At 46.8% G+C, this 16,511-nt stretch overlaps 1 protein-coding gene across 1 annotated transcript; it reads right to left on the reverse strand.

Moving 5' to 3' along the window:
* Positions 1 to 5,341: 5,341 nt before the first annotated feature.
* On the reverse strand, positions 5,342 to 13,234 carry LOC106658464 (delta-1-pyrroline-5-carboxylate synthase). The gene is made up of 5 exons (XM_014380463.2): positions 12,788 to 13,234; positions 10,606 to 10,939; positions 7,488 to 8,512; positions 6,652 to 7,398; positions 5,342 to 5,941 (listed from the first exon to the last, which is right to left on the reverse strand). The coding sequence occupies exons 1-5, from the start codon at positions 12,914 to 12,916 to the stop codon at positions 5,780 to 5,782; spliced, it is 2,397 nt and encodes a 798-aa protein (XP_014235949.1). The 5' UTR covers positions 12,917 to 13,234; the 3' UTR covers positions 5,342 to 5,779.
* Between the last annotated feature and the right edge of the window lie 3,277 nt (positions 13,235 to 16,511).

Genomic DNA, 16,511 nt, shown 5'->3' on the forward strand with positions numbered 1-16,511 from the left:
TGTTCATGCGCAGTCTTCAATTTTCTCAACAAGTCTTGATTATCTTGCGCCATTGTTCAACACTGCACTCACACGCAACACAGTAGCAACTGCGATCTTTCTTTGTTATACGGCGTCGACTGCTGACTTCTTCTTTTTCTTCGGCCCAAGTGAGCGCTGTGCAGCGCCCTCGAACTGTGCACTTTGCACTGTGCAGATATGGGCAACTGCTGACCACAACTGTAATACCGAGAAATTCGCAAGACCAACGAAACACGCCATTACTTGTCCGGGTATAGGAGTTGATGCAGTAGAAGCGATCGAGCAGACTCGGCGAGCATCGGACTACGAAAACTTATTTAGGAACTCCGGTTTACAAGTAGGAACAATTTTTTAATGATAGAATTAATATATTTTTAGCTTTTTTACCGAAAAATAATACCGAAAAATAAAAATAAATATCAGTAGGATTTTGTACACGCGAGTTTAATATTTTTTCAACGCGAAAATTTTCAACCACTTATCGACCATTCTTATAACCCATATAATATGATTGACAAGTGTACAAAGAAGATAATTTATGTTTAGAGTTTTTTTATGACTAAAAATCGATGAATAAATTCCTTTTTTATTTAAAAAATATCGTACAAAACCACACAAGCTTTCAGATATTGGTATACTAGGAAAGGATTCAGATCTACCGGTAAAAGTAATATACCAAAGCGAACAGTAGTATCCATTTGGTCCAACTATAATACCAGGTATTCCATTTCGCATATATACTCAAACGAGCCCCAACGGATCTCTCTCTTATAGCCGCTATCGTTTGCACGATATAACATATAGAACGAGCCGAAGGTTATCGATTTAACGGTTTGGAGACTGTACGAATCACACTTCGGACATGGGACATCGATCTCGTCGAAGAATAAGCGCATCCTGTTCTTTTTCTTCGACCCTTGCGATGGCCCTGCAGTACAAAATTGTCGAACTGCTGATGTTCCCGCGGCTGCCTCGAACTTGACCAATGACGATGCGTTCAACGCGCTTCTGGATAGCAAAGGAGTTGCCGCACTTTGTACACTTTTCACGTTTTCTTGCAACTGTGGCAGGGTCGCTCTAAGACCCACACTTGATAATCGCCTCACCATGAACATTTTGATTCCGTTCGGAGTATTCTAAATCTTTCGGTTGAAATATAACTGTAACAAGTAAGAATAACGGACTTGCTTCTATTCTCAATGAGAATTCATACAAACGTAACCTTTTTCTAACGTAAAGCCTGACAAAACCACTTGTGGCTAACGGTATTAAAAAATTAAAAAGTATATAGATCAAAAGGAAAGCTAGATCTAATTGAATTTCATGAAGCCTATGTGCCACAGTTCTATTCTCTATCAGGCAGAGGCCATTACGATCAGAGTAAGAGCGCGTTTTACGAAAAGTGTCTAATAAATTCCTTAAATGAGTGATCCTTACTCATCACTCAAAGGTGATCCTTCGATCCTAGGTCCTATCTGTTCCATTGCGGCATTGACCTTTCTTCGAATGGGGACAACTTGTTCCAATGACTACTTATGCTGAATTTGGGAATTAGAAAAAGATCTTGTTTATACTCGATTCCGACCGAAAATATACACAGCGACTGCGATCTTTGCTAAGTCTCTCAAGTTGTAGCCCCAGACTAATAAATAATAATATCAATAAAACGTAAAATGTCAATCTTTTTTTATGCATAACGCATTTCTTTTTATGAAATAAGTATGGAGAACGAGTACCCCCATTTAAATTCTTAGGAATTGTTTGTTCAGCTGAAAATCGCAGCGGATTAATATTAATTAGTGATACGTTTGCAAACAAATGTAACCTGTATTAAATAGAAAATTAGCATTTTCATTCTCACTCGTCATTACTCTTGCCCGAGATCAATGCCGTATTTATTTATACGAATACATATATTACGATATCAGCCGCGAATGACGTCAATTGTACAGCTCTGCTGCGTTTGTAATCTGTAACAACAGTATATAAACGATTTTTTTTCTATTTCCAACATAATGCAAAACGCATCTTATGTTGCATTCTAGAATCTTGCTCGGTCTTGCGAAACGAGAATTATGAAACGATTCGAAACGTATCGCGACGCAATGTTTTATTGCCGAGGCAAAGGAGAAAAAAAAAGCCGAAAAAAGCAGGCAAGTTCACGCCATGTCGTTCGCCGCGGAGCATTTTGTTGTTCTCGCGCGCATTTTAATCTTTCGGAATTGCTTACAATACGCTGCGTGGTGAATCGTTAATGGCAAATTCCGACTGTGAAAATTTCTCAAACGTCGATTAATGAACTTATTATATATATAATTGTGCAGTCACATGCAGTAACAAGTGTATATAAATGCCGGTCTACCCGCGAACTTCTCCTCCTCCTCGCGGCGCAAAAGTGACGAGTGCTCTTATGTTTGATCAATCGCTTATTTATTCAATTTCTCCTTCGTACACTTCAATTGGCTTTGACTCGTCGAGGAATATTAATTAATTGATTATAGATTATTGTACTACTCCTAAAGCTCTTTATCGAATCGCCTAATTGAATGAGTTATTGTCCCGCGCGCTCGACGCATAAAAATATCGATACAAAATCGCGAATTATAAATTTTCCACCTTTATCGGCCGACGTCGCGTGGTTACGATTTTCAATTTTCTCAATCGCCCGAAAACTTTTGTTCCGAGTCCGTTGTTACGTTGTCGAATCGTGATTTGCACTCAGCCTCGAGAAGAGGGAAAATCTCGAACTTTTCCGAAACTTCGCTGCTCGCTAGCGATTAAAATTTTTTTTCGTACCCCACTCACGCACTACATAGGCAGCAACAACAAGATCGAACAAGGAGTCGAGGAAATCTTTAGCCGGTGACTGGTCAAGAATTATTTCACGTAACCGCGACCGCGAGCAGGAAACAAGATCGTTCAAATTCGTATACATAAGAATTTGTTTTCTTTTTTTCTCTTGCGTATTTCTCGCGTCAGCGGCTTTATCGTTTACTTTTATGTTGTATACAGTAGCTGCTGCTGCTGGTGCAGCGCAGACGCTCACCGAGAGAGCGTCGATATCATCTATCACGATACGTAACAGACATTCGGTGCGTGATAAAACGGCGGCGCATACACAGACACACTTACACACGCGATCGTGTGCGCATGTAAAAAAAAGAGGGAGAGAGAGAGAGAGAAGCAGCAATTCATTGACACCGTCGAGTTGCTGCTGCAGCGCATGTGTGTACATAACACTTTTTCCCCGCTTCGCAGCTGATACCCGCGCAGCTCTCTCGGGGGGCAATAAATGCCCCCTTCGCTCGGCTCGATCTGAATTATTTCAGGTTCGCCGGTTACACACCTTTGACTCGCTCTTTTATTCTTACATGCACACACGTATATAGGAAATATCGGTCGGAAACGATTTCGGAAAGTTACACATCCTCGACGACGATCTGTTTGCGCGCGTGTTGTTCCACGATCTCGGGCGCGATGCAGACGCTCTTATCGGTGCGGATCGGCGGTACTCGAGCTTTTTCGGTCCGTCAGAATTACTCATCGCAATCTTTTGGCCACTTCGGCCCTATCGATCGCAGCGAATAAAACGGCTCGTGAATCATAATATTTTGGTGTTGGCTCGGAAGCGCGACAAACAGCACTCGAGCCACGTGCGCGGACATAAGTACATAAGTCGAATAATTGCACTTTTACAACGTTGTTGTTACGCGATGATCTTTTTCTCTGTCTCTGTCTCTGTATCTCTGGTCTGTTCCTCGCGGCGGCGATAATGAGCAACCTTGAATACGCAGATAACATCATCTCGGCACTGTCGCGTGTATGTGTGTGTGTCTATAGGTCTAAATAAACTAGTTTATACTTGACCTGACTCCGTTTTTGCTAGACAGGCATGACGGCTCGAGGGTATAGTCGAGCTGCTGTTTTTTGTCTCTCTTTTTTTTTTTTACAAAATTTGACTGAATCGGCCTGAGAATTGGGCAAGCCCTGCAGAACTTGACGGGCTGTCCGGAATAGGTGCAAATATCATCTAGAAATTTAGTCGCGATCTCTAGCGCTGCAATCGGACGAGCGCAAATTCGAAATTTGCCTGCATTTCACTGCCAATCATCCTCGGTTCTCTTTCTTTATTGAAAACAATGCATAGATTGTTCATTAATGATCATAGAAGCGATCGAATGTACCGCGTAAAGGCTTTGAAAATTATCATACTCGAAACACATTGCAGCGCCGAACGTGCAGCAGTACGATACGGAAAAATAAAAGCACATATTCGGCAGAAAATTGCGTCAATAATATCTGTCCATTTTCATAATCGCGATATCGCATGGTTGCCTTTTGTTTACGCAAATATCGTTATACGCGCGTGCGAACGCCTATACGGCTCGAGTGTTATATGTATATACAATGGAAAATTTAACACGAATACATAGTAGTAGTAGATAGTAAAGCTCGAGAGCTGCTGCTGCTGCTGCTATATACGACAGCTGCACGCTGATCCGTATTGCGATTCTCGATATATACCGGACGAATTACAAATTAATCTCCCCGACTGAACCCGGCGATCGAATAAAGGTAAAGCGGCGGATGAAAATATCCGTTCGATGCGCGGTTGGCTTCTGCTGCCTATGCATGGCATGCAGAAAAATACAAAAAAAAAAAGAAAAAAAGAAGGAAGAAGCAGAAAAGGAACGAAATATTTTTCGTCCGGAGCTCCTGCATCTGTATGCGAGTATGCGGTGTCAAGCTTTATCTGGCTGTGCCATGTGGCTGCTGCTGCTGCTGCTGCTGCTATTGCTGTGTGGGTGAGTGTTAGGGGAGTGCAGGAGACAGAGAGATCTGACCTAGTTTTGCAACTGCTCTCTCTCTCTCTCTAGCACTAGCCGCAGATTAATTGGCGATTCTTTGGCGATCGACTCCCTGCTCCTTCTCTGCTCTTGCCGGGCCGAAAGATCTATTACCCATCGACAATGAAAAATTCTGGTTTCCGTGGCCATACGTATACACTCTTGCGCGCGCGATAAGATATTGACCGTGAAGCTTCGATTTTTCTCTCTTTCTAGCTTCTTCAGCTGCACTCGAGGATTTTATAAAAAAAAAGGCAACGGAGAGTCGAGCGATTCATTAGTTTTCGATGTATTGTCATTGGGATTGATAAGGCGGTTTTATAATATCGATATCTGCGGCCTCTAGAAAACTCGTGCAAAGTGCAGCACTAGGATTTTTCACTTCCTGCTTCTGTTTTTTTTTTTCATCCAAACGCATGCGTAACACACAAGGAAATGAAAGGCACACACGCACGCAATAATGAGGCGTAAGATAAGGCATTTAAAAATTATGGATCTCGTTATTTAATACTTATTAACGACGACTTATACACGACGACTTATATAGGAAGGCATACAATAATAAAAGTTACAGTATTACATAATATGTACAGAGCTTATCGCATATAAAACAATTTCTTTTCTTTTTTTTCGATTAACACGAGTACAATAACGAACGAAGAGGAGAGAGACGAACGAGGAATTTCCGCGCGGAAATTTCGGGCGCGACGCGGTGCGAGCTTCGTTGCACGCGCGCACTTTTGAAAAAAAAGGTGGGGGAATCATGACTGGAACACAGAAGAAGCTCGTCTACTCTCCGGGATGGGCACGATGGATGCGACGACGATGACAACAACAATAACAACGATAACAACGATAACAATCGCGTCGCAGAGATGATCATGAGGTGGCTGTGAGAGATCTGTTGATATTCAGTTGTCCAGCGGCAGCTGCTGATGCACGAAGGTCCTGGAGCCGCCCTCGGCGAACTCGCTGGCGGTGTGGCCGTCCCCGTCGAGGATCCACTTGGTCGTCAGTAATCCGTCGACGCCGACCGGGCCCCGGGCGTGTATCCGCGCCGTCGAGATACCGACCTGTTGCGAGAAAAACAGACGCAAAAGAGAGAGAGAGAGTTAGTTATTATAGCGATCGTGACAAAAGAGAGAGAGAGAGAGAGAGAGAGAGAGAAAAAGAGCGAGCCGCTGCTGCCTTTTCGTTATCCACGCGATAATCTATTATACCGGCTATTGTGTGTGCGTGCGTGTGTGTGTGTGTATCGCGAATCACCGCGTTTCAGAGACTCGATGAATGGAAAAATACGCGGGCGCCTCGCGCGGTCCCTTTTCTCCTTTTTTTTCATTTAGCTATAATACCGATATGTATGTAAAAAGGCACGCAAAAAAAATAGATTTAAAAAAAATAGGCACTCGAATGCAATAGCGATCGTGTGTGTGTATGCGCCAAAAGTGCAGCTACATGTAAACGCACACGGCGTACGCCATATCAGCGTTAACGTGACTAAGCTATTTACTCCTCGCTCCCCGAGTGAAATGATATTCGAGCGTGTGTGCGCGCGTGTGTGTGTGCGTCGGATCGCGTGCACGCGCTCTTACCCGAATAAATAAAAAAGAGTTAGAGAGAGGAAAAAAGTATCAAAGAGAGACGAGTGTGATCGATGCGTGGCATGCATCATTACGACAGTTTGACGTCTACAAAAATGTGGAATTATACATTTTTTCGGCGCGATCGTTGGCTATACTCGCGTAATATGAGAAAAAATGTGAGTATATGTATATATACGGACCTCGGCGCCGAGGCCGAATCTGTAGCCGTCGGAGAATCGACTGCTGGCGTTGTGGAAGACGCAGGCGCTGTCGACCTGCTTCTGGAAGCGCTGCGCGGCCTCCTTGTCCTCGGTGACGATGACGTCGGTGTGTCCGCTGCCGTAGCGATGCACGTGCTCCACGGCCTCGTCCAGGCCCGACACCACCTCGATGGCGCACTCCAGCGCGCCGTACTCGACTTTGAGGCCCTTGGCCAGGGGCGGTCCGAAGGTCAGGTGCTTGCGCAGCTTGGGGCCCGCGTGTATCTTGACACCCTCCTTCTGGAGCATGGCGCAGACCTCCTGGAAGAAGCCGTTGCTCATGTGGCGCTCGTGTATGAGCAGAGTCTCCATGGCGTTGCAGGCCGCCGGATAGTCGCACTTGGAGTCGCGTATGATCTTGGCGGCCTTGGCCAGATCGGCCTCGGCGTCCACGTAGACGTGGCAGATGCCCTCGGCGTGACCGAGCACGGGTATGTGCTTGGATTGGGATTGGATGGTGCGCACGAGGTCCGAGCTGCCGCGGGGTATGATGAGGTCGATGTGCTCCTCCATGGAGAGCAGATCGCCGATCTCCTCGCGGGTCGAGACCAGGGAGATGGCGTTGCTGGCGCCGACGGTCGCGAGGGCCTCCTTGACCAGGTCCATGAGGCAGCGATTGCTGTGCGCGGCCTCCTTGCCGCCCTTGAGCAGCAGACCGTTGGCCGAGGACATGGCCAGTGCGGCGACCTGTGAGAACATGCAAAATGCGAGATTATCGATCGCGGTCAATTTGATGTGTCAATGCTGAGCTGGCATCGTTATTTTTTGAAACTTGCCTGCGGCAGACTGTCGGGTCTCGACTCGAAGATAACGAGCAGCACTCCGATCGGCACGGTGACCTGTCGCAGCTCCAGTCCCTCGGCCAGCTTGGTGCGTCTGAGAATCTTGCCGACGTTCGTGTGCGACGACTCGGCGATCTGCTTCAAACCGTCACGCAGCGACTTGAGTTTCTGCGGGGTGAGCGACAGACGCGACAGCAGCGGCTTGGCCAGGCCGGACTTTCTCGCCTCCTCGAGGTCCTTGTTGTTGGCGTCGAGGATGTCGTTCTGCCGGGACTCGAGCAGATCGGCCAGGGTATTGATGCAGGCCGCACGCTCCTCGGGCTGTAGGCTCTGCAGGACTCGGCTGCCCACACGGGCGTTCTCGGCGACGACCTCGACGGGCGCCGAGCTCGAGGTGGTCTCGGTGAAGAAGGTGCCGACCTTGCGACCGCCCATGATGCTCTTGATGGCCTTGTCCTGGGTGCCGTTGCAGATGACCACGCTGACGCCCCGATCGAGGGCCCACAGCGCGGCGTTCACCTTGGAGTCCATGCCGCCCGTGCCCACCTTGGACTTCTCGCCGAAGGTGATGCTGCCGCGCTGGTCCGAGCTGAAGGTGTGCAGCAGCTTGGCGCCGTCCTCCCACGGGGGTGTGTTGTAGATGCCGTCGACGTCCGACATCAAGATCAGCAGATCGGCCTGCACCTCGGCCGACAACATAGCCGCCAACGAGTCGTTGTCCTTGATCGGTATGCCCCTGCGATGATTCTTGCCGCCCGTCGTGCTCACGTACTCGTCGTCGCTGGTCTGCATCGGCGGCGAGACTGCGTCGTTGGTGTTGATGATCGGCACGATGTTGAGACTGATCAGCTCGCTCAGCGTACTGAAGAGATTCTTGCGCGTCTCCTCGTTCATGAAGTCGGGCTTGGTGACCAGCACCTGGGCCAGCTTGACGCCGTACTGGGCGAACATCGCGTCGTACAGGGACATGAGGCCGGACTGGCCCACCGCCGCGGCGGCCCTCGGCTCGAGCATCGTCGCTGCAACACAGCGACAGATAATTTAGCTCGTTTGTATATATATACGAGTGTCGTTTTTATCGGTCAATGCATCCAGCGCGCAGCCAGCCGCAGCCTCGAGCGATAATTTCGAAACGAGCGAGGCGCGCAACACAGATCGTTGATCCACGATTGCGCATAACACGAATATATAATAATACAATAATGTGCCGCTCGGAAGCGCATTTCGACGAAATACGTAAAATGCAACGTTTTTCGGCGCGCGTATGATTGCGCACTCTCGATATGCGCGACGAGAGAGAGAGAGAGAGAGACAATGTGACATCCTAAATTTTCCGCCACTTGCCCCTGGAAATGCTCGCGCGCGAGGCTCGAGTGAAAGTAAAAAAGAGGAAGAAAGAAGAAGTGCAGCCGATCCTGCTGCACTCAGTCCTACCCCCCTGAGCGGGTGCGCGAGTCGAGGGTCTCGAGTTGAAAAATGCGCCCCCGAGTACGTTACACATATATACCTTTACGCGCGTATAAAAAAAGAGCATAGTTCCACGCCACCGCGTATTGTTAGCGCCGGCTCGAAACGAAAAAATCCCTCCCGTGTGCCTCTGAGAGAGAGAGAGAGAGACGCGTAATCGAATACGTCGATTTTGCACTATATACTACGTAGAGCCTCGCTCGCTGCGCGTTTATACGTATTTCGAGCTGCGGAAAAAAGACTCCGGAGAGAGAGAGAGAATGTGTGTGACGTTGTCGCGCGCGGATATAGATACGACAATTTCTCTCTCTTTCTCTCTCTCGATACGTATATCGCTTTGGCTTGGCATCGAGCACGTTTGTCTTGTCAAAAAAAAGAAAAAAAATATGTATCGAGACGCTAAAGTAAATCGGCAGCAAATGCACACGAGTATATGTGCAACCATATATATAGAGCCAGAAAAGCATCGCGAGAACGAAAAGAGAACGATTGCACGCGCGGATATATTTTTACTTCTTCTTTCTATTCTGATACTGATCACGTTTCGGGAAAATCAAAGTGAAACGCGCGCGAGTTTTCGAGAAAAAAAAAGGGCTTCGATGCCCAGTAATAGGGGGAAAAGAATTACAGCTACGCTAGGTGTGCGTGTGTGTATATAGTACAACTTGTAATAAAAGGAGAGCTGCTGCTGCTCCGTGTGTTTCTTTTACTTTTTTTTCTACATAATAATCCCCTTTATCTTGCCGGTGAGTAATTAAAATTTCCTCAACGAGCTGATTCTCTCGTTCAACATCATTTAAAGAAAAAAAACACACACAATGAAAAAAAAAAGAAGGTAAGAGAAGGATTATAGAGAGAGAGAGAGAGGGAGGGAATAACCTCGGGCCTCGTTAAACATTTATTTTTTAATTTTCGTTATACGCGCTGCATCGTTTATCCCCCCCCCTTCCTTGTATAAATTTGAATGCCTCGAGAGCGCAGCGGAAGAAAAGAAGAAAGTGCAGCAGCACCACCATCAGCTGGGGAAATAGGTAAGATCTCTTTTGGTACCTTGTAATCGATAATTTAATCGACACCGAGTCGTTTTTCAAAAGCAATAAACAAGACGCCACTGCTGCACGAGGACGAATTAGAATTGGTCTGGGTCCGGAAAAGACGAAGGCAGATAGAAAAAAAAATTAAAAATAAAGCTGATTTATCTCGGATCGATCTCCTCTATATATCTCCGAGAGGGAGGGAGGTAGAGAGAACGAGGAGCGATTCCGGATTTGTAAAAGACTAATCCCTGCGAGAGCTAACAATTGATTTCTCTTCATTCAAGGCTCTGTGTGTGTGTGTGTGTGTGTGAGTGTAGGCTCTGTAAATTGTGTGCGCGCGAGCTATATATATTATACATCGGCGCGCGCGGCGTTCTCTTCTGGATAAATAAGATAAAACTCGCCTCTAGCTTCTTCGAGGCTTTAACGTCGAAGAGCCCCGAACGAAGGAATAAGAAGAAGAGTCGCTTTGGATTTTAGCGAGCTTAGATTGATCGATAAGCAGCTCTCGTGCGCTATATTATATACTTATAACGTCGCGCTCGACAAATAAGTAAATAAATAAAATAAAAAGGAGAGCAACAATTTCTTGTATCGTATATACTTACTGGCTTGCTCCCTGGTATTGTCGGCCGGGCTCAGAGTCTCACGCATGCTCATGGACATGAGCAGCTCCTGGGCCAACTTCTGCTTGCCGAAGGCCACCGCGCCGCTGGTCACCATGATGCACTCGCGGCCCTCCAGCTGACACTCGGCGACCTGCTCGACGATGCTGGCCAGTCGGCCGAGGGCCAGGCCGTGGCCGTCCTCGCGAGTGATCACGGCCGAGCCGAGCTTCACGACGAGGCGTCGCGCGTAGCGCAGTTGGCTGCGCTCCGTGAAGGTGGCCCGACGCGGCCGCTCGCCCGTCACCATTTCCCGCCGCATATCCACTCGATTGCCCTGCAAGTTGATGATGAAAAAAATGAAAATATTACGGTGTGTACGTGCGTTTGTTGCGAGTGCTCATGGATGCTTATGTGGGTGGATGACGAAACGCGTGTACGCTTTTTCTGTATACAAACACGCCCATATATATGTATCTCTTTGTGTACATAATAGAGAAACTACTCTAATAAAACCGGCCACTATATAATATACGGTACAATAGGTATTATATACGGCCATCGTCGTTATCGTATCGATGATGAGCGACGCCGAAGCTAGCGTTTCGTCAGAAATTTGTCGAGCTGCTGCTGATGCAGTGTATACGTCCGAGTACAGAGAGAGAGAGAGACAGGTATAAAATCGATTACGAGCCTCGAAACATATCGCGCTGACATTGAATGTATTTTTAACCCGAAAAAAAAAACGAAGAGAAAAACCTATCGGTGAAAATCAGACTGAAGAGAGAGAGAGAGAGAGAGAAAGAGGCGTGCCGAGCGAGCTATAAAGTGTTTGTATATTATATACGTGTGGGTGTGAGAGTGACAGACGACATTCTCTTATCTCTCTTTCGATCAGGTTGAATCTAGAAATAGGTGCCTACAATTGCGATCGCGTCGCGAGATTCTCCAAATTAGCGCATATCATTATCTAATCACGCGTACAACTATATACACACATTCGCAGGCCCCCCAATAGATCTGAGTTTGTTGTATATATACGGCGGCTTGGAATATATTGTTATCGCGCATCGCGACGCGTGCTTTTCATGCCGGGCTCTGAGCTGCTGCTCGTCGCGCAGCAGTGATACACACGCGCGCATCTCTCGGCTTGGCCCGCCGCGCCGAATTATTATTGCAACGTCTCGCCGCGCGAGCCGCGATAACAATGTTTTGGAAGATTTTTCATTATACAAATGTTTCCATAAAGTATATTTGTACACGCGTGTATGCACACGATTGATCGATAATAATAAAAAAAAAAAAAAAATAACGGCGCGGGCCGGCTACTGGCGAAAATCAGCGCGTGCCATTTTTTCTCTCTCTCTCTCTCTCTCTTTCACCCACTTATAATATATATAATATGTATATTATGTATGAAAAGTGCGAAATGCAAATGCTCGGCATGTACGTACGTATACGAGCATTGCTTGACAATCATAAATTCGAGCTTTCAAAGGGGCGCCGCTGCTGCAAAGAAAAAGCGCCCGAAAAGCGATTTTCTCTCTCTCGCTGCTGCCGCTGCAGCTGCCTCTCACTCTATCGCAGCTTGCAAAAGCTTTCGTTGTAATACGTTCCCTGCGCGCGCCGAGCTTGTATTATATATAAAATTCTCTCTTTTTCGACTTTTGCACGCGCACAAAAACAGCACACACACGCACATGCACATGCACACGCGCTAGCGAGAGTACATAATGTATAGTTACCCGAAAGCCCGATAAATCCACGTGTGTTATACGCGCGCGTAGAGCTGTGCATGTGCGTGTGCAGCAGCAGAAAAAATATATATATATAATATCCGGAACAAAGAGTCGAGATTTTTCATGCGAAAGCTGCTGCATCATAGTCGTCGTTCGTCGGTATAAGCAGCATTTATCGCGCGCGCCCATCGCATCATTTTTTTTTTTTTTTTGTTCGAGGCGTCTTTTTTCATCCCGACCGACCGATGCGTTCAACTATTACATGCATTATATTATGGAGAGAAAAAACGTACATAGTAGCCAGGCGCTTCCGAGCTGCATAAATATTATACGGCTTTGAAACGTCTTCGCGCGTTGCGATATGAAACGATGTCCGTAGCTCGCGCGCAAAAAAAAAGGTGCTGATGCAAGAGAAGCACGAGGTAAAAATTCTCCTTGTTACTTACCGCCAGCGAGTTGATGGTGAAGGGCAGCTTGGACGAGGAGGTGGAGTAAGAGGAGGCGGAGGAGCCGCGCACGGCCGTGGCCAGGCCCTTTTTGGCCGAGCTCAGCATCAGCAATCCCGTGTAGCCCATCCTGTGTGCAGATGATCCTGTTCTAGATGTAGAGATAGACGTGTAGACGGCGACGGCAGCGAAAAATTTTACAAGCCCGCGAGGAGAAAACTATTTTTTTCGGTAACACGGAGCAGACTCATGTATTATATGGGGGGATCCAAGCGCGGATGATGTAAAAGTGTGACTGACTGACTGACTCGACTACTCGTTCGTCGCTTGTTCGGTCAACCACTGACGATGCGCCGCTCGTCGAGATGCTCTCTTATCGCTTTCTTGCGGGATGAGAAAAAGACACAAGCAGAGCACGACTTGGGTCGACTACGACGAAGACGTTGTTGTACACACACTCCACCGCCGCCGCTGCCGTTACCGCCGTCGATGATGATAATGAATAATCGAGGGGAAGGGGTGGGGAGAAAAATCGAGCGTAAGACAGAGAGAGAGAAACCTCACAATTATGACTAGGCGCGCACATGCGCTAGCATTTGAGTATGTGGCAATCGCACACGCAATATGCATCACGCCGTCGCCAGCTGATCGAGAGAGTAAGTACGCGGGATCTCTGCGCGGAATATTTTTTTTTTACTTGCATATGGAAAAGATCTCTTCTTTTCGGCTGTTGTTGTTGTTGTTGTTGTTGTTCCTTTTTTGCCTTGTCGCGTGTATCGTGCGTGCGGCAGGTATGCGCGCTACCGAAAAAATTACCCGCGCGCAGCCGTTCGGATTGGAATTTGCCCCGACTTGGCGGCTGACTTGGGTGATTTGGCAATTGTATATAGCGTATCGATCGACCGTGTTTGCCACGATATATCTTATCTGTGGAAATAATATGGAAGAATTAAATTCCAAATTTGCAGATACTTTTGACCGAAATAACACGTAGGCCAGCTATATATGTTTTCATGGCTATTATCAGTTAACTATATATACATAAAGACACGAATCTTTTGTCTCGCTCGTTATTTCAAACAGCAGCTATCGCTGTATTATCGTCGTTTCATCTCTCTTTTCGATGCATATGTATATCCAATACTTATATCGAGAACGATTGCAGGTATAGTTATTGTGAATCCGATCCACTTTTCTGTCGAGCCGTTGAAAGCCCCCGCGAGATAGGTACACACAGCCGACGTAATTGCAGCGTAAATCTTATCTCGCGGAGATCGCAGTCAAAGTGCAATACGCATTTCGGTGGAGGGAAAATCTCGTTACATCGAGTTGCAGCCACAGCAGCGATCCGCTTTTTTGTCACACACACACGCATATTGTATAAATGCTCTCGCGAGTTTAATACATAATGACAATCGTTTCCGTATTTATCACGAATAGCGCATAAAGCACGCGTTGGCAAATGATATTTGACGTCTGCTGCTGCTGATGCACTGATGCACCACCAGCACGCGTCGAATTGCACGACAGAGAGAGAGAAAATAATAAATCGGAAAACGCGCGCAATCATCAATTGTTTCCAACTCTGCTGCAACAACAACGACGACGACGACGACAGCAGCGACAACGACGAATGATATATTATTATATTTCGGCCCCCCGCGGGGGGGAGATATACAACATTAAAAAAAAAAAAAAAGAAAAGAAAAATAACGGCATACACAGCTCACGCGCGTCACGTGAAAACGACGATATTGTATTATAATGAACGAGCTGCATGTATATAGTGCAGTCGCCGATATACATATATTGCGCTGATTACGAGCGAATAACAATAAAAAAAAGCTCTGATCGGCTCGTGCATATAATATAACACACATATACATTAAATCGCGAAGTCAGATAGAGTAACGAACACAGCAGCAGCAGCAGGCCGCAACAGTAGTAGTAGAGGTGATTATCCCTTGGCCGATAAAGCGTAAACTCACCGCAGAGAGCTGAGCTCGTGGCCGACGCGTGTGTGAGAGCTGCTGCTGCAATATATATACTATATAATATATCGTCGAGGCACCTACTGCCGCCGCTGCTTTATAAGCTCTGTGAGAATAAATAAAAAAAAAAATATTTTTGCGCTCTAGTTGTCTCGTTCGGGCGCCACTTCGATTTCTCTCTCTCTCTCTCTCTCTCTCTCTCTTGAGTCTCTCTTCCTCGTATATATACGTCTATAGGCGAAAACATATCGAATATGCTGCGAGTCGTCCCCTCGAATATACACAATCGCTTAACTTTAATATTAAAAAACTAATGGCCATGGACGATGGTTAAATTTTTAAAAACTCCGCGTGTATATACTCGTGTATACATGCTTGCCAGCTGAACTCCGAGAGATGCGTGCGTGCACCTCGCTCATGTATAGGTATTATATCTTTTTGTCTCGGGCCGCGCTTGGCAACGCAGTAGTAGTAGTAGTATACGCGCATCGCTATATATCCTATATACACGCGTGCGAGTTGGCGACCAGCTCTGAATAATAAATCGCGAGCCTCGGCCGCGTACACGCTTATACATATTTCTATTTCTATCGCGATATACGTCTCTCTCTCTCTTTCTCTCGTTCCGTAGCGAGGCTCTTTTTTACCTTTGCGCAACATCCTATTTGCGCTCGCAGACTTATAATTTGTTTGCCGGCGTGAATAATAACGAGTAGGTAGGTGGTGTGCAGTAGCACCGGTGAGGCTGCTGCCACTACTCTCTGTGCGAATGTTTGCGTGTGCGGTATACTTAGCTAGATGCAGCTGAAGAAACGCGAAGCGCCGATAAGTGGTACTGTGCTTGCAAATAAGGGTCCTTTTGAAAGCTGACCAGGCGTCACAGATTACACACGTCGAGTCGTCCTCGTCGTCATTAGAAATCGAAGCTTATTCTCATTAGTGCCGTACAGCTTCGCTGTTCTTTTTCGCCCGACAAAGAGGATCTTTTGAAACGTAAATATCAAGTCTCGCGACCGTAGAAGAAGAAGGCTTGAAAATAGTGTACACGGGTGCAGGAGGGAAAAATTAATCTTCACACGACAATGCATTGCGAAATATAATGCGCTGCTGTGCGCGAGAGGAGCGGCTTATTTTTCTAGCTGCACCGCCTTGCCTCATGCTGTTGCTACACCATCTATCTATCTATATACACCAGCCTAGTGCCTGCCTAGTCCTGGGGAGCTGTATATCGCGCATAGACTCTCGAGCTTTTCCGCAATCACTGCGGCTGACGTAAATCTTTTTTCTCTACCCTCTATATATACACTATATATACGTCAATTTTTTAGCCCTTCCTCGGCTCGAGGCTCGTCCTACCACTACTACTACTATTACTACTACTACCACTAGTTCGCGAGAGTCGAGGTGGCGGAACGCGCACAGCAAGATTGGATGGCAGCAACCGGCACGCGCCACATGATGAGAAAAAAAGATTATTGGAAATGCCTGTGTGCAACCCTTATCTATGTATGACTGCGCGCCGCACACCCCCGCCGCCGCCGCTAGGCATTGAATGTAACTTGCGCGCATACACACTGTATATATAGCGATATATATGCACTCGCTTGCGCACCGCCGCCTGCAGTGCAGTCCAACTTTTGCCTAGTTTCGCGTGTAGCGTGCGGCAAAAAAAAAAAAGGAGTAGAAGAAAAGTATGCGCAGCATTTCGTAAATAGATACATATACGCCGCGTC

Source organism: Trichogramma pretiosum, unplaced genomic scaffold (genome assembly GCF_000599845.2).
Source record: "Trichogramma pretiosum strain Unisexual culture from Peru unplaced genomic scaffold, Tpre_2.0 scaffold111, whole genome shotgun sequence".
Taxonomy (NCBI): domain Eukaryota; kingdom Metazoa; phylum Arthropoda; class Insecta; order Hymenoptera; family Trichogrammatidae; genus Trichogramma; species Trichogramma pretiosum.

Bases quoted from the DNA above. Each gene is read 5' to 3' on its own strand.
- LOC106658464 (XM_014380463.2), bottom strand. From the start codon at position 12,916: ATGGGCTACACGGGATTGCTGATGCTGAGCTCGGCCAAAAAGGGCCTG. The intron at 10,940-12,787 runs GTAAGTAACAAG...ATCAACTTGCAG, and splicing joins TCACCATCAACTCGCTGGCG to GGCAATCGAGTGGATATGCG. The intron at 5,942-6,651 runs GTCCGTATATAT...TTCTCGCAACAG, and splicing joins GATTCGGCCTCGGCGCCGAG to GTCGGTATCTCGACGGCGCG.